The sequence below is a fragment of the Dysidea avara genome, chromosome 8 (genome assembly GCF_963678975.1).
Source record: "Dysidea avara chromosome 8, odDysAvar1.4, whole genome shotgun sequence".
Classification (NCBI taxonomy): domain Eukaryota; kingdom Metazoa; phylum Porifera; class Demospongiae; order Dictyoceratida; family Dysideidae; genus Dysidea; species Dysidea avara.
Window position 1 is genome coordinate 20,686,239 of NC_089279.1, and position 27,066 is coordinate 20,713,304.

Consider the following 27,066-nt stretch of genomic DNA (forward strand, 5'->3'; position numbering starts at 1 on the left):
ACTGATAATGAAAGGTAATTAAACATAAAGCTGCTATCAAAAAGTCCTGAGAGTGTAAAAAATAATAATTAAACAAAAGGTGCTAGCAAAAAGTCCAGAGAGTGTAAAAAATAATAATTAAACAAAAAGGTACTACAAAAAGGTCCTGAAACTGTTAACAGAAGGTAATTAAACAAAAAGGTGCTACCAAAAGGCCCTGAAACTGTTAATAAAAGGTAATTAAACAAAAAGGTGCTACCAAAAAGTCCAGAGAGTGTATAAAATAATAATAATTAAAGAAAAGGTGCTAGCAAAAAGTCCAGAGAGTGTAATAATAATAATTAAACAAAAACGTGCTACCAAAAGGTCCTGAAACTGTTAATAAAAGGTAATTAAACAAAAGGTGCTACCAAAAAGTCCAGACAGTGCAAAAAATAAATAATTAAACAAAAAGGTGCTACAAAAAGGTCCTGAAACTGTTAAAAAATGGTTATTAAACAAAAAGATGCTACCAAAAGGTCCTGTTACTGTTAATAAAGGGTAATTAAACAAAAAGGTGCTACAATAAACTCCAGAGTGTAAAAAAATATTAATAATTAAATAAAAGGTGCTACAATAATAATTAAACAAAAAGGTACTACAAAAAGTTCCTGAAACTGTTAATAAAGGTAATTAAACAAAAGGTGCTACCAAAAAGTCCAGAGTGTAAAAAATAATAATTAAACAGAAAGGTGCTACAAAAAGGTCCTGAAACTGTTAAAAAAGGTAATTAAACAAAAAGGTGCTACAATAAACTCCAGAGTGTAAAAAATATTTAAACAAAATCGTGCTACCAAAAGGTCCTGAAACTGGTAATTAAACAAAAGGTGCTACCAAAAAGTCCAGAGAGTGTAAAAAATAATAATTAAACAGAAAGGTGCTACAAAAAGGTCCTGAAACTGTTAAAAAAGGTAATTAAACAAAAAGGTGCTACAATAAACTCCAGAGAGTGTAAAAAATATTTAAACAAAATCGTGCTACCAAAAGGTCCTGAAACTGTTAATAAAGGTAATTAAACAAAAGGTGCTACCAAAAAGTCCAGAAAGTGTAAAAAATAATAATTAAACAAAAAGGTGCTACAAAAAGGTCCTGAAACTGTTAAAAAAGGTTATTAAACAAAAAGGTGCTACCAAAAGGTCCTGAAACTGTTAATAAAAGGTAATTAAACAAAAAGGTGCTACCATAAACTCCAGAGAGCGTAAAAAATAATAATAATTAAACAAAAAGGTGGTACCAAAAAGTCGAGAGAGTGTAAAAAATAATAATTAAACAAAAGGTGCTACCAAAAAGTCCTGAAACTGTTAATAAAAGGTAATTAAACAAAAGGTGCTACCAAAAAGTCCAGAGAGTGTAAAAAATAATAATTGAACAAAAACGTGCTACAAAAAGGTCCTGAAACTGTTAATAAAAGGTAATTAAACAAAAGGTGCTACCAAAAAGTCCAGAGTGTAAAAAATAATAATTGAACAAAAACGTGCTACAAAAAGGTCCTGAAACTGTTAATAAAAGGTAATTAAACAAAAAGGTGCTACCATAAACTCCAGAGAGCGTAAAAAATAATAATAATTAAACAAAAAGGTGGTACCAAAAAGTCGAGAGAGTGTAAAAAATAATAATTAAACAAAAGGTGCTACCAAAAGGTCCTGAAACTGTTAATAAAAGGTAATTAAACAAAAGGTGCTACCAAAAAGTCCAGAGAGTGTAAAAAATAATAATTGAACAAAAACGTGCTACAAAAAGGTCCTGAAACTGTTAAAAAAGGTTATTAAACAAAAAGGTGCTACCAATAGGTCCTGAAACTGTTAATAAAAGGTAATTAAACAAAAAGGTGCTACCATAAACTCCAGAGTGTAAAAAATAATAATTAAACAAAAAGGTGCTACAAAAAGGTCCTGAAACTGTTAAAAAAAAAGGTAATTAAACAAAAGGTGCTACCAAAAGGTCCTGAAACTGTTAATAAAAGGTAATTAAACAAAAAGGTGCTACCATAAACTCCAGAGAGTGTAAAAAATAATAATAAACAAAAGGTGCTACCAAAAAGTCGAGAGTGTAAAAAATTATAATAATTAAACAAAAGGTGCTACCAAAAGGTCCTGAAACAGTTAATAATAGGTAATTAAACATAAAGGTGCTACCAAAAAGTCCAGAGTGTAAAAAATAATAATAATTAAACAAAAGGTGCTAGCAAAAAGTCAAGGGAGTGTAAAAAATAATAATTAAACAAAAGGTGCTACCAAAAGGTCCTGAAACTGTTAATAATAGGTAATTAAACATAAAGGTGCTACCAAAAAGTCCAGAGTGTAAAAAATAATAATAATTAAACAAAAGATGCTAGCAAAAAGTCCAGAGAGTGTAAAAAATATTTAAACAAAATCGGGCTACCAAAAGGTCCTGAAACTGTTAATAAAAGGTAATTAAACAAAAGGTGCTACCAAAAAGTCCAGAGAGTGTAAAAAATAATAATTAAACAAAAAGGTGCTACAGAAAGGTCCTGAAACTGTTAAAAAATGGTTATTAAACAAAAAGGTGCTACCAAAAGGTGCTGTTACTGTTAATAAAGGGTAGTTAAACAAAAAGGTGCTACCATAAACTCCAGAGTGTAAAAAATAATAATAATTAAATAAAAGTTGCTACAATAATAATTAAACAAAAAGGTGCTACAAAAAGTTCCTGAAACTGTTAAAAAACGGTAATTAAACAAAAAGGTGCTACCAAAAGGCCCTGAAACTGTTAATAAAAGGTAATTAAACAAAAAGGTGCTACCAAAATGTCCAGAGAGTGTATAAAATAACATTAATTAAAGAAAAGGTTCTAGCAAAAAGTCCAGAGTGTAAAAATAATAATTAAACAAAAACGTGCTACCAAAAGGTCCTGAAACTGTTAATAAAAGGTAATTAAGCAAAAGATGCTACCAAAAAGTCCAGAGAGTGTAAAAAATAATAATTAAACAAAAAGGTGCTACAAAAAGGCCCTGAAACTGTTAATAAAAGGTAATTAAACCAAAGGTGCTACCAAAAAGTCCAGAGTGTTAAAAATAATAATTAAACAAAAAGGTGCTACAAAATGGTCCTGAAACTGGTAAAAAAGGTAATTAAACAAAAAGGTGCTACCATCAACTCCAGAGAGTGTAAAAAATAATAAACAAAAGGTGCTACCAAAAAGTCGAGAGAGTGTTAAAAATAATAATAATTAAACAAAAGGTGCTACCAAAAGGTCCTGAAACTGTTAATAATAGGTAATTAAACAAAAAGGTGCTACCAAACAGTGTAAAAAATAATTAAACAAAAGGTGCTACCAAAAAGTCAAGTAAATGTAAAGTAAAAAGTAAATGTCACTAATGGGTGCCATTTCACATTGGGAAGTTGGCCCAATCCTGATTGCCCCCCAACTACACACGGACTTGGTCATAGATACAGGGGACAGCCGGTGGAGCACCACATGGCCCACACGCGGACTTGGTCATCGGCTTTGCTAGTGACTTGGCCTAGCTAACCTACCAGAAGAAAGCTGTTAGGATAAGGGAGGAAACTGGCTGCTCCTAGTCCGGGGATCGAACCCCTGATGCCAGCACCACCCGCAGGTTTTCCCAAGCGGTCTCCTTCAACCACTCTGGTCCATCAGCTAGGCACTGATGGAGTAGTATTTTATGTGCTATTTAAATACATAAAATTGAAGTTAAAAAAAAAATTTTTTTTGAATGTTCCCCACAGTGGATCTGTACCATGGACCTCCAGGTGAGCAGCCCAATGCAGTAACCATTGAACAATTAGGACCACAATTGTAATGCACAACAATTAGTATATTTCTATCCTACGTGCTCTGTACATGTGTATTATATTAAAGACTCAGACATTAATTTTGCATTGTACTAAAGGGATAAATAAATAATTTTTGTTTAATGCTAAACAATAATAATTATTAGTGTGAAGTATCAACAAGTTAAGAACAGTTATTAATATATATACCTTTGCGGAGTGAGTGTACTTATCGCAGGCTGATGCTTGTGCTATTACTGTATACTCTGCATGGTACTACTCTATGCGAAGACAATTTATTGCAAACACTTCTCGCTGCTGAACAAATTATAACTACTTGTATGGACTATTAACATTTCAAGGATAGTCACGAAGGACTAAAGTAGTGGATTGGAAATGAGCAATGGTGCCATGGAACAGTAGAACACTAGCTTGCTGTATCATTCTTTCATTATAGCTATATACCACATTCTTATTTACAATTTCTGTAAACAAACAATAACTAAACAAGAAGGTGCTACCAAAAAGTACTGAAACTGATAATGAAAGGTAATTAAACATAAAGCTGCTATCAAAAAGTCCTGAGAGTGTAAAAAATAATAATTAAACAAAAGGTGCTAGCAAAAAGTCCAGAGAGTGTAAAAAATAATAATTAAACAAAAAGGTACTACAAAAAGGTCCTGAAACTGTTAACAGAAGGTAATTAAACAAAAAGGTGCTACCAAAAGGCCCTGAAACTGTTAATAAAAGGTAATTAAACAAAAAGGTGCTACCAAAAAGTCCAGAGAGTGTATAAAATAATAATAATTAAAGAAAAGGTGCTAGCAAAAAGTCCAGAGAGTGTAATAATAATAATTAAACAAAAACGTGCTACCAAAAGGTCCTGAAACTGTTAATAAAAGGTAATTAAACAAAAGGTGCTACCAAAAAGTCCAGACAGTGCAAAAAATAAATAATTAAACAAAAAGGTGCTACAAAAAGGTCCTGAAACTGTTAAAAAATGGTTATTAAACAAAAAGATGCTACCAAAAGGTCCTGTTACTGTTAATAAAGGGTAATTAAACAAAAAGGTGCTACAATAAACTCCAGAGTGTAAAAAAATATTAATAATTAAATAAAAGGTGCTACAATAATAATTAAACAAAAAGGTACTACAAAAAGTTCCTGAAACTGTTAATAAAGGTAATTAAACAAAAGGTGCTACCAAAAAGTCCAGAGTGTAAAAAATAATAATTAAACAGAAAGGTGCTACAAAAAGGTCCTGAAACTGTTAAAAAAGGTAATTAAACAAAAAGGTGCTACAATAAACTCCAGAGTGTAAAAAATATTTAAACAAAATCGTGCTACCAAAAGGTCCTGAAACTGTTAATAAAAGGTAATTAAACAAAAGGTGCTACCAAAAAGTCCAGAGTGTAAAAAATAATAATTAAACAGAAAGGTGCTACAAAAAGGTCCTGAAACTGTTAAAAAAGGTAATTAAACAAAAAGGTGCTACAATAAACTCCAGAGAGTGTAAAAAATATTTAAACAAAATCGTGCTACCAAAAGGTCCTGAAACTGTTAATAAAGGTAATTAAACAAAAGGTGCTACCAAAAAGTCCAGAAAGTGTAAAAAATAATAATTAAACAAAAAGGTGCTACAAAAAGGTCCTGAAACTGTTAAAAAAGGTTATTAAACAAAAAGGTGCTACCAAAAGGTCCTGAAACTGTTAATAAAAGGTAATTAAACAAAAAGGTGCTACCATAAACTCCAGAGAGCGTAAAAAATAATAATAATTAAACAAAAAGGTGGTACCAAAAAGTCGAGAGAGTGTAAAAAATAATAATTAAACAAAAGGTGCTACCAAAAGGTCCTGAAACTGTTAATAAAAGGTAATTAAACAAAAGGTGCTACCAAAAAGTCCAGAGAGTGTAAAAAATAATAATTGAACAAAAACGTGCTACAAAAAGGTCCTGAAACTGTTAAAAAAGGTTATTAAACAAAAAGGTGCTACCAATAGGTCCTGAAACTGTTAATAAAAGGTAATTAAACAAAAAGGTGCTACCATAAACTCCAGAGTGTAAAAAATAATAATTAAACAAAAAGGTGCTACAAAAAGGTCCTGAAACTGTTATAAAAAAGGTAATTAAACAAAAGGTGCTACCAAAAGGTCCTGAAACTGTTAATAAAAGGTAATTAAACAAAAAGGTGCTACCATAAACTCCAGAGAGTGTAAAAAATAATAATAAACAAAAGGTGCTACCAAAAAGTCGAGAGTGTAAAAAATTATAATAATTAAACAAAAGGTGCTACCAAAAGGTCCTGAAACAGTTAATAATAGGTAATTAAACATAAAGGTGCTACCAAAAAGTCCAGAGTGTAAAAAATAATAATAATTAAACAAAAGGTGCTAGCAAAAAGTCAAGGGAGTGTAAAAAATAATAATTAAACAAAAGGTGCTACCAAAAGGTCCTGAAACTGTTAATAATAGGTAATTAAACATAAAGGTGCTACCAAAAAGTCCAGAGTGTAAAAAATAATAATAATTAAACAAAAGATGCTAGCAAAAAGTCCAGAGAGTGTAAAAAGTATTTAAACAAAATCGTGCTACCAAAAGGTCCTGAAACTGTTAATAAAAGGTAATTAAACAAAAGGTGCTACCAAAAAGTCCAGAGAGTGTAAAAAATAATAATTAAACAAAAAGGTGCTACAGAAAGGTCCTGAAACTGTTAAAAAATGGTTATTAAACAAAAAGGTGCTACCAAAAGGTGCTGTTACTGTTAATAAAGGGTAGTTAAACAAAAAGGTGCTACCATAAACTCCAGAGTGTAAAAAATAATAATAATTAAATAAAAGTTGCTACAATAATAATTAAACAAAAAGGTGCTACAAAAAGTTCCTGAAACTGTTAAAAAACGGTAATTAAACAAAAAGGTGCTACCAAAAGGCCCTGAAACTGTTAATAAAAGGTAATTAAACAAAAAGGTGCTACCAAAATGTCCAGAGAGTGTATAAAATAACATTAATTAAAGAAAAGGTTCTAGCAAAAAGTCCAGAGTGTAAAAATAATAATTAAACAAAAACGTGCTACCAAAAGGTCCTGAAACTGTTAATAAAAGGTAATTAAGCAAAAGATGCTACCAAAAAGTCCAGAGAGTGTAAAAAATAATTAAACAAAAAGGTGCTACAAAAAGGCCCTGAAACTGTTAATAAAAGGTAATTAAACCAAAGGTGCTACCAAAAAGTCCAGAGTGTTAAAAATAATAATTAAACAAAAAGGTGCTACAAAATGGTCCTGAAACTGGTAAAAAAGGTAATTAAACAAAAAGGTGCTACCAAAAGGTCCTGAAACTGTTAATAAAAGGTAATTAAACAAAAAGGTGCTACCATCAACTCCAGAGAGTGTAAAAAATAATAAACAAAAGGTGCTACCAAAAAGTCGAGAGAGTGTTAAAAATAATAATAATTAAACAAAAGGTGCTACCAAAAGGTCCTGAAACTGTTAATAATAGGTAATTAAACAAAAAGGTGCTACCAAACAGTGTAAAAAATAATTAAACAAAAGGTGCTACCAAAAAGTCAAGTAAATGTAAAGTAAAAAGTAAATGTCACTAATGGGTGCCATTTCACATTGGGAAGTTGGCCCAATCCTGATTGCCCCCCAACTACACACGGACTTGGTCATAGATACAGGGGACAGCTGGTGGAGCACCACATGGCCCACACGCGGACTTGGTCATCGGCTTTGCTAGTGACTTGGCCTAGCTAACCTACCAGAAGAAAGCTGTTAGGATAAGGGAGGAAACTGGCTGCTCCTAGTCCGGGGATCGAACCCCTGATGCCAGCACCACCCGCAGGGTTTCCCAAGCGGTCTCCTTCAACCACTCTGGTCCATCAGCTAGGCACTGATCGAGTAGTATTTTATGTGCTATTTAAATACATAAAATTGAAGTTAAAAAAAAAATTTTTTTTGAATGTTCCCCACAGTGGATCTGTACCATGGACCTCCAGGTGAGCAGCCCAATGCAGTAACCATTGAACAATTAGGACCACAATTGTAATGCACAACAATTAGTATATTTCTATCCTACGTGCTCTGTACATGTGTATTATATTAAAGACTCAGACATTAATTTTGCATTGTACTAAAGGGATAAATAAATAATTTTTGTTTAATGCTAAACAATAATAATTATTAGTGTGAAGTATCAACAAGTTAAGAACAGTTATTAATATATATACCTTTGCGGAGTGAGTGTACTTATCGCAGGCTGATGCTTGTGCTATTACTGTATACTCTGCATGGTACTACTCTATGCGAAGACAATTTATTGCAAACACTTCTCGCTGCTGAACAAATTATAACTACTTGTATGGATTATTAACATTTCAAGGATAGTCACGAAGGACTAAAGTAGTGGATTGGAAATGAGCAATGGTGCCATGGAACAGTAGAACACTAGCTTGCTGTATCATTCTTTCATTATAGCTATATACCACATTCTTATTTACAATTTCTGTAAACAAACAATAACTAAACAAGAAGGTGCTACCAAAAAGTACTGAAACTGATAATGAAAGGTAATTAAACATAAAGCTGCTATCAAAAAGTCCTGAGAGTGTAAAAAATAATAATTAAACAAAAGGTGCTAGCAAAAAGTCCAGAGAGTGTAAAAAATAATAATTAAACAAAAAGGTACTACAAAAAGGTCCTGAAACTGTTAACAGAAGGTAATTAAACAAAAAGGTGCTACCAAAAGGCCCTGAAACTGTTAATAAAAGGTAATTAAACAAAAAAGTGCTACCAAAAAGTCCAGAGAGTGTATAAAATAATAATAATTAAAGAAAAGGTGCTAGCAAAAAGTCCAGAGAGTGTAATAATAATAATTAAACAAAAAGGTGCTACCAAACAGTGTAAAAAATAATTAAACAAAAGGTGCTACCAAAAAGTCAAGTAAATGTAAAGTAAAAAGTAAATGTCACTAATGGGTGCCATTTCACATTGGGAAGTTGGCCCAATCCTGATTGCCCCCCAACTACACACGGACTTGGTCATAGATACAGGGGACAGCTGGTGGAGCACCACATGGCCCACACGCGGACTTGGTCATCGGCTTTGCTAGTGACTTGGCCTAGCTAACCTACCAGAAGAAAGCTGTTAGGATAAGGGAGGAAACTGGCTGCTCCTAGTCCGGGGATCGAACCCCTGATGCCAGCACCACCCGCAGGGTTTCCCAAGCGGTCTCCTTCAACCACTCTGGTCCATCAGCTAGGCACTGATCGAGTAGTATTTTATGTGCTATTTAAATACATAAAATTGAAGTTAAAAAAAAAATTTTTTTTGAATGTTCCCCACAGTGGATCTGTACCATGGACCTCCAGGTGAGCAGCCCAATGCAGTAACCATTGAACAATTAGGACCACAATTGTAATGCACAACAATTAGTATATTTCTATCCTACGTGCTCTGTACATGTGTATTATATTAAAGACTCAGACATTAATTTTGCATTGTACTAAAGGGATAAATAAATAATTTTTGTTTAATGCTAAACAATAATAATTATTAGTGTGAAGTATCAACAAGTTAAGAACAGTTATTAATATATATACCTTTGCGGAGTGAGTGTACTTATCGCAGGCTGATGCTTGTGCTATTACTGTATACTCTGCATGGTACTACTCTATGCGAAGACAATTTATTGCAAACACTTCTCGCTGCTGAACAAATTATAACTACTTGTATGGATTATTAACATTTCAAGGATAGTCACGAAGGACTAAAGTAGTGGATTGGAAATGAGCAATGGTGCCATGGAACAGTAGAACACTAGCTTGCTGTATCATTCTTTCATTATAGCTATATACCACATTCTTATTTACAATTTCTGTAAACAAACAATAACTAAACAAGAAGGTGCTACCAAAAAGTACTGAAACTGATAATGAAAGGTAATTAAACATAAAGCTGCTATCAAAAAGTCCTGAGAGTGTAAAAAATAATAATTAAACAAAAGGTGCTAGCAAAAAGTCCAGAGAGTGTAAAAAATAATAATTAAACAAAAAGGTACTACAAAAAGGTCCTGAAACTGTTAACAGAAGGTAATTAAACAAAAAGGTGCTACCAAAAGGCCCTGAAACTGTTAATAAAAGGTAATTAAACAAAAAAGTGCTACCAAAAAGTCCAGAGAGTGTATAAAATAATAATAATTAAAGAAAAGGTGCTAGCAAAAAGTCCAGAGAGTGTAATAATAATAATTAAACAAAAACGTGCTACCAAAAGGTCCTGAAACTGTTAATAAAAGGTAATTAAACAAAAGGTGCTACCAAAAAGTCCAGACAGTGCAAAAAATAAATAATTAAACAAAAAGGTGCTACAAAAAGGTCCTGAAACTGTTAAAAAATGGTTATTAAACAAAAAGATGCTACCAAAAGGTCCTGTTACTGTTAATAAAGGGTAATTAAACAAAAAGGTGCTACAATAAACTCCAGAGTGTAAAAAAATATTAATAATTAAATAAAAGGTGCTACAATAATAATTAAACAAAAAGGTACTACAAAAAGTTCCTGAAACTGTTAATAAAGGTAATTAAACAAAAGGTGCTACCAAAAAGTCCAGAGAGTGTAAAAAATAATAATTAAACAGAAAGGTGCTACAAAAAGGTCCTGAAACTGTTAAAAAAGGTAATTAAACAAAAAGGTGCTACAATAAACTCCAGAGAGTGTAAAAAATATTTAAACAAAATCGTGCTACCAAAAGGTCCTGAAACTGGTAATTAAACAAAAGGTGCTACCAAAAAGTCCAGAGTGTAAAAAATAATAATTAAACAGAAAGGTGCTACAAAAAGGTCCTGAAACTGTTAAAAAAGGTAATTAAACAAAAAGGTGCTACAATAAACTCCAGAGAGTGTAAAAAATATTTAAACAAAATCGTGCTACCAAAAGGTCCTGAAACTGTTAATAAAGGTAATTAAACAAAAGGTGCTACCAAAAAGTCCAGAAAGTGTAAAAAATAATAATTAAACAAAAAGGTGCTACAAAAAGGTCCTGAAACTGTTAAAAAAGGTTATTAAACAAAAAGGTGCTACCAAAAGGTCCTGAAACTGTTAATAAAAGGTAATTAAACAAAAAGGTGCTACCATAAACTCCAGAGAGCGTAAAAAATAATAATAATTAAACAAAAAGGTGGTACCAAAAAGTCGAGAGAGTGTAAAAAATAATAATTAAACAAAAGGTGCTACCAAAAAGTCCTGAAACTGTTAATAAAAGGTAATTAAACAAAAGGTGCTACCAAAAAGTCCAGAGAGTGTAAAAAATAATAATTGAACAAAAACGTGCTACAAAAAGGTCCTGAAACTGTTAATAAAAGGTAATTAAACAAAAGGTGCTACCAAAAAGTCCAGAGAGTGTAAAAAATAATAATTGAACAAAAACGTGCTACAAAAAGGTCCTGAAACTGTTAATAAAAGGTAATTAAACAAAAAGGTGCTACCATAAACTCCAGAGAGCGTAAAAAATAATAATAATTAAACAAAAAGGTGGTACCAAAAAGTCGAGAGAGTGTAAAAAATAATAATTAAACAAAAGGTGCTACCAAAAGGTCCTGAAACTGTTAATAAAAGGTAATTAAACAAAAGGTGCTACCAAAAAGTCCAGAGAGTGTAAAAAATAATAATTGAACAAAAACGTGCTACAAAAAGGTCCTGAAACTGTTAAAAAAGGTTATTAAACAAAAAGGTGCTACCAATAGGTCCTGAAACTGTTAATAAAAGGTAATTAAACAAAAAGGTGCTACCATAAACTCCAGAGTGTAAAAAATAATAATTAAACAAAAAGGTGCTACAAAAAGGTCCTGAAACTGTTAAAAAAAAGGTAATTAAACAAAAGGTGCTACCAAAAGGTCCTGAAACTGTTAATAAAAGGTAATTAAACAAAAAGGTGCTACCATAAACTCCAGAGAGTGTAAAAAATAATAATAAACAAAAGGTGCTACCAAAAAGTCGAGAGTGTAAAAAATTATAATAATTAAACAAAAGGTGCTACCAAAAGGTCCTGAAACAGTTAATAATAGGTAATTAAACATAAAGGTGCTACCAAAAAGTCCAGAGTGTAAAAAATAATAATAATTAAACAAAAGGTGCTAGCAAAAAGTCAAGGGAGTGTAAAAAATAATAATTAAACAAAAGGTGCTACCAAAAGGTCCTGAAACTGTTAATAATAGGTAATTAAACATAAAGGTGCTACCAAAAAGTCCAGAGTGTAAAAAATAATAATAATTAAACAAAAGATGCTAGCAAAAAGTCCAGAGAGTGTAAAAAATATTTAAACAAAATCGTGCTACCAAAAGGTCCTGAAACTGTTAATAAAAGGTAATTAAACAAAAGGTGCTACCAAAAAGTCCAGAGAGTGTAAAAAATAATAATTAAACAAAAAGGTGCTACAGAAAGGTCCTGAAACTGTTAAAAAATGGTTATTAAACAAAAAGGTGCTACCAAAAGGTGCTGTTACTGTTAATAAAGGGTAGTTAAACAAAAAGGTGCTACCATAAACTCCAGAGTGTAAAAAATAATAATAATTAAATAAAAGTTGCTACAATAATAATTAAACAAAAAGGTGCTACAAAAAGTTCCTGAAACTGTTAAAAAACGGTAATTAAACAAAAAGGTGCTACCAAAAGGCCCTGAAACTGTTAATAAAAGGTAATTAAACAAAAAGGTGCTACCAAAATGTCCAGAGAGTGTATAAAATAACATTAATTAAAGAAAAGGTTCTAGCAAAAAGTCCAGAGTGTAAAAATAATAATTAAACAAAAACGTGCTACCAAAAGGTCCTGAAACTGTTAATAAAAGGTAATTAAGCAAAAGATGCTACCAAAAAGTCCAGAGAGTGTAAAAAATAATAATTAAACAAAAAGGTGCTACAAAAAGGCCCTGAAACTGTTAATAAAAGGTAATTAAACCAAAGGTGCTACCAAAAAGTCCAGAGTGTTAAAAATAATAATTAAACAAAAAGGTGCTACAAAATGGTCCTGAAACTGGTAAAAAAGGTAATTAAACAAAAAGGTGCTACCAAAAGGTCCTGAAACTGTTAATAAAAGGTAATTAAACAAAAAGGTGCTACCATCAACTCCAGAGAGTGTAAAAAATAATAAACAAAAGGTGCTACCAAAAAGTCGAGAGAGTGTTAAAAATAATAATAATTAAACAAAAGGTGCTACCAAAAGGTCCTGAAACTGTTAATAATAGGTAATTAAACAAAAAGGTGCTACCAAACAGTGTAAAAAATAATTAAACAAAAGGTGCTACCAAAAAGTCAAGTAAATGTAAAGTAAAAAGTAAATGTCACTAATGGGTGCCATTTCACATTGGGAAGTTGGCCCAATCCTGATTGCCCCCCAACTACACACGGACTTGGTCATAGATACAGGGGACAGCCAGTGGAGCACCACATGGCCCACACGCGGACTTGGTCATCGGCTTTGCTAGTGACTTGGCCTAGCTAACCTACCAGAAGAAAGCTGTTAGGATAAGGGAGGAAACTGGCTGCTCCTAGTCCGGGGATCGAACCCCTGATGCCAGCACCACCCGCAGGGTTTCCCAAGCGGTCTCCTTCAACCACTCTGGTCCATCAGCTAGGCACTGATGGAGTAGTATTTTATGTGCTATTTAAATACATAAAATTGAAGTTAAAAAAAAAAATTTTTTTGAATGTTCCCCACAGTGGATCTGTACCATGGACCTCCAGGTGAGCAGCCCAATGCAGTAACCATTGAACAATTAGGACCACAATTGTAATGCACAACAATTAGTATATTTCTATCCTACGTGCTCTGTACATGTGTATTATATTAAAGACTCAGACATTAATTTTGCATTGTACTAAAGGGATAAATAAATAATTTTTGTTTAATGCTAAACAATAATAATTATTAGTGTGAAGTATCAACAAGTTAAGAACAGTTATTAATATATATACCTTTGCGGAGTGAGTGTACTTATCGCAGGCTGATGCTTGTGCTATTACTGTATACTCTGCATGGTACTACTCTATGCGAAGACAATTTATTGCAAACACTTCTCGCTGCTGAACAAATTATAACTACTTGTATGGATTATTAACATTTCAAGGATAGTCACGAAGGACTAAAGTAGTGGATTGGAAATGAGCAATGGTGCCATGGAACAGTAGAACACTAGCTTGCTGTATCATTCTTTCATTATAGCTATATACCACATTCTTATTTACAATTTCTGTAAACAAACAATAACTAAACAAGAAGGTGCTACCAAAAAGTACTGAAACTGATAATGAAAGGTAATTAAACATAAAGCTGCTATCAAAAAGTTCTGAGAGTGTAAAAAATAATAATTAAACAAAAAGGTACTACAAAAAGGTCCTGAAACTGTTAACAGAAGGTAATTAAACAAAAAGGTGCTACCATCAACTCCAGAGAGTGTAAAAAATAATAAACAAAAGGTGCTACCAAAAAGTCGAGAGAGTGTTAAAAATAATAATAATTAAACAAAAGGTGCTACCAAAAGGTCCTGAAACTGTTAATAATAGGTAATTAAACAAAAAGGTGCTACCAAACAGTGTAAAAAATAATTAAACAAAAGGTGCTACCAAAAAGTCAAGTAAATGTAAAGTAAAAAGTAAATGTCACTAATGGGTGCCATTTCACATTGGGAGGTTGGCCCAATCCTGATTGCCCCCCAACTACACACGGACTTGGTCATAGATACAGGGGACAGCCAGTGGAGCACCACATGGCCCACACGCGGACTTGGTCATCGGCTTTGCTAGTGACTTGGCCTAGCTAACCTACCAGAAGAAAGCTGTTAGGATAAGGGAGGAAACTGGCTGCTCCTAGTCCGGGGATCGAACCCCTGATGCCAGCACCACCCGCAGGGTTTCCCAAGCGGTCTCCTTCAACCACTCTGGTCCATCAGCTAGGCACTGATGGAGTAGTATTTTATGTGCTATTTAAATACATAAAATTGAAGTTAAAAAAAAAAATTTTTTTTGAATGTTCCCCACAGTGGATCTGTACCATGGACCTCCAGGTGAGCAGCCCAATGCAGTAACCATTGAACAATTAGGACCACAATTGTAATGCACAACAATTAGTATATTTCTATCCTACGTGCTCTGTACATGTGTATTATATTAAAGACTCAGACATTAATTTTGCATTGTACTAAAGGGATAAATAAATAATTTTTGTTTAATGCTAAACAATAATAATTATTAGTGTGAAGTATCAACAAGTTAAGAACAGTTATTAATATATATACCTTTGCGGAGTGAGTGTACTTATCGCAGGCTGATGCTTGTGCTATTACTGTATACTCTGCATGGTACTACTCTATGCGAAGACAATTTATTGCAAACACTTCTCGCTGCTGAACAAATTATAACTACTTGTATGGACTATTAACATTTCAAGGATAGTCACGAAGGACTAAAGTAGTGGATTGGAAATGAGCAATGGTGCCATGGAACAGTAGAACACTAGCTTGCTGTATCATTCTTTCATTATAGCTATATACCACATTCTTATTTACAATTTCTGTAAACAAACAATAACTAAACAAGAAGGTGCTACCAAAAAGTACTGAAACTGATAATGAAAGGTAATTAAACATAAAGCTGCTATCAAAAAGTATAATTAAACAAAAGGTGCTAGCAAAAAGTCCAGAGAGTGTAAAAAATAATAATTAAACAAAAAGGTACTACAAAAAGGTCCTGAAACTGTTAACAGAAGGTAATTAAACAAAAAGGTGCTACCAAAAGGCCCTGAAACTGTTAATAAAAGGTAATTAAACAAAAAGGTGCTACCAAAAAGTCCAGAGAGTGTATAAAATAATAATAATTAAAGAAAAGGTGCTAGCAAAAAGTCCAGAGAGTGTAATAATAATAATTAAACAAAAACGTGCTACCAAAAGGTCCTGAAACTGTTAATAAAAGGTAATTAAACAAAAGGTGCTACCAAAAAGTCCAGACAGTGCAAAAAAATAATAATTAAACAAAAAGGTGCTACAAAAAGGTCCTGAAACTGTTAAAAAATGGTTATTAAACAAAAAGATGCTACCAAAAGGTCCTGTTACTGTTAATAAAGGGTAATTAAACAAAAAGGTGCTACAATAAACTCCAGAGTGTAAAAAAATATTAATAATTAAATAAAAGGTGCTACAATAATAATTAAACAAAAAGGTACTACAAAAAGTTCCTGAAACTGTTAATAAAGGTAATTAAACAAAAGGTGCTACCAAAAAGTCCAGAGAGTGTAAAAAATAATAATTAAACAGAAAGGTGCTACAAAAAGGTCCTGAAACTGTTAAAAAAGGTAATTAAACAAAAAGGTGCTACAATAAACTCCAGAGAGTGTAAAAAATATTTAAACAAAATCGTGCTACCAAAAGGTCCTGAAACTGTTAATAAAAGGTAATTAAACAAAAGGTGCTACCAAAAAGTCCAGAGAGTGTAAAAAATAATAATTAAACAGAAAGGTGCTACAAAAAGGTCCTGAAACTGTTAAAAAAGGTAATTAAACAAAAAGGTGCTACAATAAACTCCAGAGAGTGTAAAAAATATTTAAACAAAATCGTGCTACCAAAAGGTCCTGAAACTGTTAAAAGGTAATTAAACAAAAGGTGCTACCAAAAAGTCCAGAAAGTGTAAAAAATAATAATTAAACACAAAGGTGCTACAAAAAGGTCCTGAAACTGTTAAAAAAGGTTATTAAACAAAAAGGTGCTACCAAAAGGTCCTGAAACTGTTAATAAAAGGTAATTAAACAAAAAGGTGCTACCATAAACTCCAGAGAGCGTAAAAAATAATAATAATTAAACAAAAAGGTGCTACCAAAAAGTCGAGAGAGTGTAAAAAATAATAATTAAACAAAAGGTGCTACCAAAAGGTCCTGAAACTGTTAATAAAAGGTAATTAAACAAAAGGTGCTACCAAAAAGTCCAGAGTGTAAAAAATAATAATTGAACAAAAACGTGCTACAAAAAGGTCCTGAAACTGTTAAAAAAGGTTATTAAACAAAAAGGTGCTACCAATAGGTCCTGAAACTGTTAATAAAAGGTAATTAAACAAAAAGGTGCTACCATAAACTCCAGAGTGTAAAAAATAATAATTAAACAAAAAGGTGCTACAAAAAGGTCCTGAAACTGTTAAAAAAAAGGTAATTAAACAAAAGGTGCTACCAAAAGGTCCTGAAACTGTTAATAAAAGGTAATTAAACAAAAAGGTGCTACCATAAACTCCAGAGAGTGTAAAAAATAATAATTAAACAAAAAGGTGCTACAAAAAGGTCCTGAAACTGTTAAAAAAAAGGTAATTAAACAAAAGGTGCTACCAAAAGGTCCTGAAACTGTTAATAAAAGGTAATTAAACAAAAAGGTGCTACCATAAACTCCAGAGAGTGTAAAAAATAATAATAAACAAAAGGTGCTACCAAAAAGTCGAGAGTGTAAAAAATTATAATAATTAAACAAAAGGTGCTACCAAAAGGTCCTGAAACTGTTAATAATAGGTAATTAAACATAAAGGTGCTACCAAAAAGTCCAGAGTGTAAAAAATAATAATAATTAAACAAAAGGTGCTAGCAAAAAGTCAAGGGAGTGTAAAAAATAATAATTAAACAAAAGGTGCTACCAAAAGGTCCTGAAACTGTTAATAATAGGTAATTAAACATAAAGGTGCTACCAAAAAGTCCAGAGTGTAAAAAATAATAATTAAACAAAAGATGCTAGCAAAAAGTCCAGAGAGTGTAAAAAATATTTAAACAAAATCGTGCTACCAAAAGGTCCTGAAACTGTTAATAAAAGGTAATTAAACAAAAGGTGCTACCAAAAAGTCCAGAGAGTGTAAAAAATAATAATTAAACAAAAAGGTGCTACAGAAAGGTCCTGAAACTGTTAAAAAATGGTTATTAAACAAAAAGGTGCTACCAAAAGGTGCTGTTACTGTTAATAAAGGGTAGTTAAACAAAAAGGTGCTACCATAAACTCCAGAGTGTAAAAAATAATAATAATTAAATAAAAGTTGCTACAATAATAATTAAACAAAAAGGTGCTACAAAAAGTTCCTGAAACTGTTAAAAAACGGTAATTAAACAAAAAGGTGCTACCAAAAGGCCCTGAAACTGTTAATAAAAGGTAATTAAACAAAAAGGTGCTACCAAAATGTCCAGAGAGTGTATAAAATAACATTAATTAAAGAAAAGGTTCTAGCAAAAAGTCCAGAGTGTAAAAATAATAATTAAACAAAAACGTGCTACCAAAAGGTCCTGAAACTGTTAATAAAAGGTAATTAAGCAAAAGATGCTACCAAAAAGTCCAGAGAGTGTAAAAAATAATAATTAAACAAAAAGGTGCTACAAAAAGGCCCTGAAACTGTTAATAAAAGGTAATTAAACCAAAGGTGCTACCAAAAAGTCCAGAGTGTTAAAAATAATAATTAAACAAAAAGGTGCTACAAAATGGTCCTGAAACTGGTAAAAAAGGTAATTAAACAAAAAGGTGCTACCAAAAGGTCCTGAAACTGTTAATAAAAGGTAATTAAACAAAAAGGTGCTACCATCAACTCCAGAGAGTGTAAAAAATAATAAACAAAAGGTGCTACCAAAAAGTCGAGAGAGTGTTAAAAATAATAATAATTAAACAAAAGGTGCTACCAAAAGGTCCTGAAACTGTTAATAATACAAAAAGGTGCTACCAAACAGTGTAAAAAATAATTAAACAAAAGGTGCTACCAAAAAGTCAAGTAAATGTAAAGTAAAAAGTAAATGTCACTAATGGGTGCCATTTCACATTGGGAAGTTGGCCCAATCCTGATTGCCCCCCAACTACACACGGACTTGGTCATAGATACAGGGGACAGCCAGTGGAGCACCACATGGCCCACACGCGGACTTGGTCATCGGCTTTGCTAGTGACTTGGCCTAGCTAACCTACCAGAAGAAAGCTGTTAGGATAAGGGAGGAAACTGGCTGCTCCTAGTCCGGGGATCGAACCCCTGATGCCAGCACCACCCGCAGGGTTTCCCAAGCGGTCTCCTTCAACCACTCTGGTCCATCAGCTAGGCACTGATGGAGTAGTATTTTATGTGCTATTTAAATACATAAAATTGAAGTTAAAAAAAAAATTTTTTTTGAATGTTCCCCACAGTGGATCTGTACCATGGACCTCCAGGTGAGCAGCCCAATGCAGTAACCATTGAACAATTAGGACCACAATTGTAATGCACAACAATTAGTATATTTCTATCCTACGTGCTCTGTACATGTGTATTATATTAAAGACTCAGACATTCATTTTGCATTGTACTAAAGGGATAAATAAATAATTTTTGTTTAATGCTAAACAATAATAATTATTAGTGTGAAGTATCAACAAGTTAAGAACAGTTATTAATATATATACCTTTGCGGAGTGAGTGTACTTATCGCAGGCTGATGCTTGTGCTATTACTGTATACTCTGCATGGTACTACTCTATGCGAAGACAATTTATTGCAAACACTTCTCGCTGCTGAACAAATTATAACTACTTGTATGGACTATTAACATTTCAAGGATAGTCACGAAGGACTAAAGTAGTGGATTGGAAATGAGCAATGGTGCCATGGAACAGTAGAACACTAGCTTGCTGTATCATTCTTTCATTATAGCTATATACCACATTCTTATTTACAATTTCTGTAAACAAACAATAACTAAACAAGAAGGTGCTACCAAAAAGTACTGAAACTGATAATGAAAGGTAATTAAACATAAAGCTGCTATCAAAAAGTCCTGAGAGTGTAAAAAATAATAATTAAACAAAAGGTGCTAGCAAAAAGTCCAGAGAGTGTAAAAAATAATAATTAAACAAAAAGGTACTACAAAAAGGTCCTGAAACTGTTAACAGAAGGTAATTAAACAAAAAGGTGCTACCAAAAGGCCCTGAAACTGTTAATAAAAGGTAATTAAACAAAAAGGTGCTACCAAAAAGTCCAGAGAGTGTATAAAATAATAATAATTAAAGAAAAGGTGCTAGCAAAAAGTCCAGAGAGTGTAATAATAATAATTAAACAAAAACGTGCTACCAAAAGGTCCTGAAACTGTTAATAAAAGGTAATTAAACAAAAGGTGCTACCAAAAAGTCCAGACAGTGTAAAAAATAATAATTAAACAAAAAGGTGCTACAAAAAGGTCCTGAAACTGTTAAAAAATGGTTATTAAACAAAAGATGCTACCAAAAGGTCCTGTTACTGTTAATAAAGGGTAATTAAACAAAAAGGTGCTACAATAAACTCCAGAGTGTAAAAAAATATTAATAATTAAATAAAAGGTGCTACAATAATAATTAAACAAAAAGGTACTACAAAAAGTTCCTGAAACTGTTAATAAAGGTAATTAAACAAAAGGTGCTACCAAAAAGTCCAGAAAGTGTAAAAAATAATAATTAAACAAAAAGGTGCTACAAAAAGGTCCTGAAACTGTTAAAAAAGGTTATTAAACAAAAAGGTGCTACCAAAAGGTCCTGAAACTGTTAATAAAAGGTAATTAAACAAAAAGGTGCTACCATAAACTCCAGAGAGCGTAAAAATAATAATAATTAAACAAAAAGGTGCTACCAAAAAGTCGAGAGAGTGTAAAAAATTATAATAATTAAACAAAAGGTGCTACCAAAAGGTCCTGAAACTGTTAATAATAGGTAATTAAACATAAAGGTGCTACCAAAAAGTCCAGAGTGTAAAAAATAATAATAATTAAACAAAAGGTGCTAGCAAAAAGTCAAGGGAGTGTAAAAAATAATAATTAAACAAAAGGTGCTACCAAAAGGTCCTGAAACTGTTAATAATAGGTAATTAAACATAAAGGTGCTACCAAAAAGTCCAGAGTGTAAAAAATAATAATAATTAAACAAAAGATGCTAGCAAAAAGTCCAGAGTGTAAAAAATATTTAAACAAAATCGTGCTACCAAAAGGTCCTGAAACTGTTAATAAAAGGTAATTAAACAAAAGGTGCTACCAAAAAGTCCAGAGAGTGTAAAAAATAATAATTAAACAAAAAGGTGCTACAGAAAGGTCCTGAAACTGTTAAAAAATGGTTATTAAACAAAAAGGTGCTACCAAAAGGTGCTGTTACTGTTAATAAAGGGTAGTTAAACAAAAAGGTGCTACCATAAACTCCAGAGTGTAAAAAATAATAATAATTAAATAAAAGTTGCTACTGTAATAAGGCTCAATAATATTATACCTATGTAACACTGACATATACTAACTCAGGATATTTATAACTGACATGAACTGTAGCCAATCATATCACTTTATTGTACGCATGCGTGTATATTCGTTGGTTACCACTTAGACACGAAATAAAGTTGGTTGTGCCGTTATTGCTCTGTTGACAAGTGCCGTTAATAGCAGCCCACGCTGCAACATTGGAGGTCCTACCGAGCCCTGAGCTAATTTTAACGTGGTAACTCAAAGAAAGTCTAATTTGCGAGCTAATTTGGCTATGGCCGAGGGAGGCAACTACTCCGAACCGCACTCAGGAGCTGCGGAAATAGTGGAGGACGTTGGAACCATGTTTCCGACAGGGAAAACTTATCCCTTGAACTCTAAGAGGATAGTTGCTGACCAAATATTTGAATTAGCTACACTACTGGACTTACCGAGTGGAGCTTCGGTGACAGAAACCCGCCAACTAATTGAAGGAAGACTGTTAGAGTTGGGACACGAGCCCAGGAACGTGCAAGTCATTGTTCAGCTGGACGACGAAGGCAAGAATGGCAGCAGAATATTTTTAGTTGACGAGTCCGGAGTTATCCGAGAATCCGGAAAGTCAGGTTCCCGCCCACTTTCACCAGTAAGCGTTATTTCTTCTTGCCATGAATCATTCATTGATAATAATGTATTTTCATGTTCCACACACCACACTCTGTCTCCAGTTAATAATGGAGACGACGCGCTCGAGTTACGCAGTGCACTGCGCGAAGCGCGTCGAACCAATGAACAACTCGAAGAGAAACTTTGCCAACAGTCCACGCTTATAGACAAGTTAGTTGAACAACTGGACCAAGTTAAAGAAACTAACGAAAGAATACAATTAAAACTTTCTGAATTACAAGCGCCTAATTCTCAAGTGAGGAATTTAGAAGACGCGCTTAAGGCGGAGTCAAGTAAGTCGAAGCGTCTGTGGATACAGAAGTGCGAACAGTTACTCGCCCATGAATCAGAAGTGGTAGAGAAGGAGTTGGAAATCGCTCGACTGCGTTCCGTGGTAGAAGAACTTACCTGTGGAGATAAGAGGCACGAGGAAAGGGGACCTACTGATGAGAGAGTGAGTGGCCACGACCACTGCCCCAGTAGAACTTCCACTGCGCAATCGAATACCCAATTACATGATGTCAATAGAGGGCGACGTGGCAAGGCACCGCCCATCGAGTACTTCACTGGGGAAAACCCCGAGGTAACTTTAGATGAATGGCTACCCTCCTTACAGCGAGCGTCGAATTGGAATGGATGGACTTCAGAAGAAACTTTAATTCAGTTGGCAGGGCATCTCAAGGGTCAAGCTCTTCAAGAGTGGAATTTGCTAGAGGACAGTGACAAAGTAGGCTGGAAAGAGGCAGCAAAGGTCCTACAGAGCAGACTAGAACATGGAAATCGTACCATGGCAGCCCAAGAGTTTCGGCACTTGCGTCAAGGCACAACAGAAACTGTCAGTGAGTTTATAAGACGGCTGGAACGTACTTTTCGTATTGCACATGGCAAGGGAATGATGGCAACAGAAAGTAGGGAAGCACTGCTACATGGTCAAATGCAGGAAGGCTTGCTACTTAAGTTAATGGAGAGCCCAGCAGTATCCGGAGCCCTAGACTACAAGAGTCTATGTCTTGCAGCCAAGAATGAAGAGAAACGGCTAGCTGAACTAAGCAGAAGGTATCAATACCAGAGAGGGGACAATACTTACCTTAGTTCACAACAGAAGAAAGGTATTCAGAATGAGAGAGCTTCACATAGGCAAATCTATGACAAGAAGCAGACTCAGCAAGCAGGTACACAGAAGAGTAAAGGAGTACAGCAAACTCATGACTACTCTCCTAAGTGTTATAATTGTGGTAAAGTCGGTCACCTTGCCAAGAACTGCAAGGCACCGAAGTCAGAGAGTAGTGGACAGTCTGGCCGGAAGAATTCTGATTCTAACAAGAATTCACATTTGTGGCAGGTTGGTGCACATGAACCAACTACTACTACTTCCCAGGTAGAAGTTACTGACTTACTTGAATCAGACTCTTCTAGTGACTCAGACAGTGTAAATGCAATACATGTTGGTACAGGTCCACGGTGTGTCAAGGTAACAATACAAGGTGTACCCATGTATGGTGTAGTTGACACTGGAGCAGACATTACTATAATCGGTGGCAGATTATTCAAGTTAGTGGCTACAAAGGCCAGACTTAAGAAGAGGAACTTTCACAAGCCTGACACAGTTCCACGTAACTATGATGGCAAAGTTTTTACTCTTGATGGTAAGATGGATCTGAAAATTTCATTTCAGGGCAAGGACATGACTACTCCAGTATACATTAAGATGGATGCCAAAGACCAGTTGTTACTCTCCGAAGTTGTATGCCGGCAACTCGGCATTGTTCAATATCATCCCAATGTGGAAGTGTGGAGAGGAGGTCATAAGGCACAGAGCACAGACCGTCAATCGTCAGTAGTTGTTCCAATGGTAAGAGTCAAACTTGTCCAAGTTACTCGATGTCTTCCGCAGCAGACAGCTTTGGCTAGGGTACAGGTAGAGAATGTACTGAGTGACCAACCTGTGTTACTAGAGACTAGTAAGAGTTTCAGTACTGAGACTGGACTGGAATTAGACTCTGCTGTGATTGTACCAGATGAGATTGTACCAAACAAAAAGGTAATTAAACAAAAGGTGCTACCAAAGGTGCTACCTGTGATTGTACCAAACAAAAAGGTGCTACCATAAACTCCAGAGTGTAAAAAATAATAATTAAACAAAAAGGTGCTACAAAAAGGTCCTGAAACTGTTAAAAAAAAGGTAATTAAACAAAAGGTGCTACCAAAAGGTCCTGAAACTGTTAATAAAAGGTAATTAAACAAAAAGGTGCTACCATAAACTCCAGAGAGTGTAAAAAATAATAATAAACAAAAGGTGCTAGCAAAAAGTCAAGGGAGTGTAAAAAATAATAATTAAACAAAAGGTGCTAACAAAAGGTCCTGAAACTGTTAATAATAGGTAATTAAACATAAAGGTGCTACCAAAAAGTCCAGAGTGTAAAAACTAATAATAATTAAACAAAAGATGCTAGCAAAAAGTCCAGAGAGTGTAAAAAATATTTAAACAAAATCGTGCTACCAAAAGGTCCTGAAACTGTTAATAAAAGGTAATTAAACAAAAGGTGCTACCAAAAAGTCCAGAGAGTGTAAAAAATAATAATTAAACAAAAAGGTGCTACAGAAAGGTCCTGAAACTGTTAAAAAATGGTTATTAAACAAAAAGGTGCTACCAAAAGGTGCTGTTACTGTTAATAAAGGGTAGTTAAACAAAAAGGTGCTACCATAAACTCCAGAGTGTAAAAAATAATAATAATTAAATAAAAGTTGCTACAATAATAATTAAACAAAAAGGTGCTACAAAAAGTTCCTGAAACTGTTAAAAAACGGTAATTAAACAAAAAGGTGCTACCAAAAGGCCCTGAAACTGTTAATAAAAGGTAATTAAACAAAAAGGTGCTACCAAAATGTCCAGAGAGTGTATAAAATAACATTAATTAAAGAAAAGGTTCTAGCAAAAAGTCCAGAGTGTAAAAATAATAATTAAACAAAAACGTGCTACCAAAAGGTCCTGAAACTGTTAATAAAAGGTAATTAAGCAAAAGATGCTACCAAAAAGTCCAGAGAGTGTAAAAAATAATAAACAAAAAGGTGCTACAAAAAGGCCCTGAAACTGTTAATAAAAGGTAATTAAACCAAAGGTGCTACCAAAAAGTCCAGAGTGTTAAAAATAATAATTAAACAAAAAGGTGCTACAAAATGGTCCTGAAACTGGTAAAAAAGGTAATTAAACAAAAAGGTGCTACCAAAAGGTCCTGAAACTGTTAATAAAAGGTAATTAAACAAAAAGGTGCTACCATCAACTCCAGAGAGTGTAAAAAATAATAAACAAAAGGTGCTACCAAAAAGTCGAGAGAGTGTTAAAAATAATAATAATTAAACAAAAGGTGCTACCAAAAGGTCCTGAAACTGTTAATAATAGGTAATTAAACAAAAAGGTGCTACCAAACAGTGTAAAAAATAATTAAACAAAAGGTGCTACCAAAAAGTCAAGTAAATGTAAAGTAAAAAGTAAATGTCACTAATGGGTGCCATTTCACATTGGGAAGTTGGCCCAATCCTGATTGCCCCCCAACTACACACGGACTTAGTCATAGATACAGGGGACAGCCAGTGGAGCACCACATGGCCCACACGCGGACTTGGTCATCGGCTTTGCTAGTGACTTGGCCTAGCTAACCTACCAGAAGAAAGCTGTTAGGATAAGGGAGGAAACTGGCTGCTCCTAGTCCGGGGATCGAACCCCTGATGCCAGCACCACCCGCAGGGTTTCCCAAGCGGTCTCCTTCAACCACTCTGGTCCATCAGCTAGGCACTGATGGAGTAGTATTTTATGTGCTATTTAAATACATAAAATTGAAGTTAAAAAAAAAAATTTTTTTGAATGTTCCCCACAGTGGATCTGTACCATGGACCTCCAGGTGAGCAGCCCAATGCAGTAACCATTGAACAATTAGGACCACAATTGTAATGCACAACAATTAGTATATTTCTATCCTACGTGCTCTGTACATGTGTATTATATTAAAGACTCAGACATTAATTTTGCATTGTACTAAAGGGATAAATAAATAATTTTTGTTTAATGCTAAACAATAATAATTATTAGTGTGAAGTATCAACAAGTTAAGAACAGTTATTAATATATATACCTTTGCGGAGTGAGTGTACTTATCGCAGGCTGATGCTTGTGCTATTACTGTATACTCTGCATGGTACTACTCTATGCGAAGACAATTTATTGCAAACACTTCTCGCTGCTGAACAAATTATAACTACTTGTATGGATTATTAACATTTCAAGGATAGTCACGAAGGACTAAAGTAGTGGATTGGAAATGAGCAATGGTGCCATGGAACAGTAGAACACTAGCTTGCTGTATCATTCTTTCATTATAGCTATATACCACATTCTTATTTACAATTTCTGTAAACAAACAATAACTAAACAAGAAGGTGCTACCAAAAAGTACTGAAACTGATAATGAAAGGTAATTAAACATAAAGCTGCTATCAAAAAGTCCTGAGAGTGTAAAAAATAATAATTAAACAAAAAGGTACTACAAAAAGGTCCTGAAACTGTTAACAGAAGGTAATTAAACAAAAAGGTGCTACCATCAACTCCAGAGAGTGTAAAAAATAATAAACAAAAGGTGCTACCAAAAAGTCGAGAGAGTGTTAAAAATAATAATAATTAAACAAAAGGTGCTACCAAAAGGTCCTGAAACTGTTAATAATAGGTAATTAAACAAAAAGGTGCTACCAAACAGTGTAAAAAATAATTAAACAAAAGGTGCTACCAAAAAGTCAAGTAAATGTAAAGTAAAAAGTAAATGTCACTAATGGGTGCCATTTCACATTGGGAAGTTGGCCCAATCCTGATTGCCCCCCAACTACACACGGACTTGGTCATAGATACAGGGGACAGCCAGTGGAGCACCACATGGCCCACACGTGGACTTGGTCATCGGCTTTGCTAGTGACTTGGCCTAGCTAACCTACCAGAAGAAAGCTGTTAGGATAAGGGAGGAAGCTGGCTGCTCCTAGTCCGGGGATCGAACCCCTGATGCCAGCACCACCCGCAGGGTTTCCCAAGCGGTCTCCTTCAACCACTCTGGTCCATCAGCTAGGCACTGATGGAGTAGTATTTTATGTGCTATTTAAATACATAAAATTGAAGTTAAAAAAAAAAATTTTTTTGAATGTTCCCCACAGTGGATCTGTACCATGGACCTCCAGGTGAGCAGCCCAATGCAGTAACCATTGAACAATTAGGACCACAATTGTAATGCACAACAATTAGTATATTTCTATCCTACGTGCTCTGTACATGTGTATTATATTAAAGACTCAGACATTAATTTTGCATTGTACTAAAGGGATAAATAAATAATTTTTGTTTAATGCTAAACAATAATAATTATTAGTGTGAAGTATCAACAAGTTAAGAA

The 27,066-nt window shown here is 33.7% G+C and overlaps 1 protein-coding gene across 1 annotated transcript; it reads left to right on the forward strand.

The window, feature by feature from the left end:
* Window positions 1-20,985: 20,985 nt before the first annotated feature.
* On the forward strand, window positions 20,986-25,591 carry LOC136264988 (myosin-13-like). The gene is made up of 2 exons (XM_066059752.1): window positions 20,986-23,678; window positions 25,513-25,591. The coding sequence occupies exons 1-2, from the start codon at window positions 21,267-21,269 to the stop codon at window positions 25,555-25,557; spliced, it is 2,457 nt and encodes an 818-aa protein (XP_065915824.1). The 5' UTR covers window positions 20,986-21,266; the 3' UTR covers window positions 25,558-25,591.
* Window positions 25,592-27,066: the final 1,475 nt, after the last annotated feature.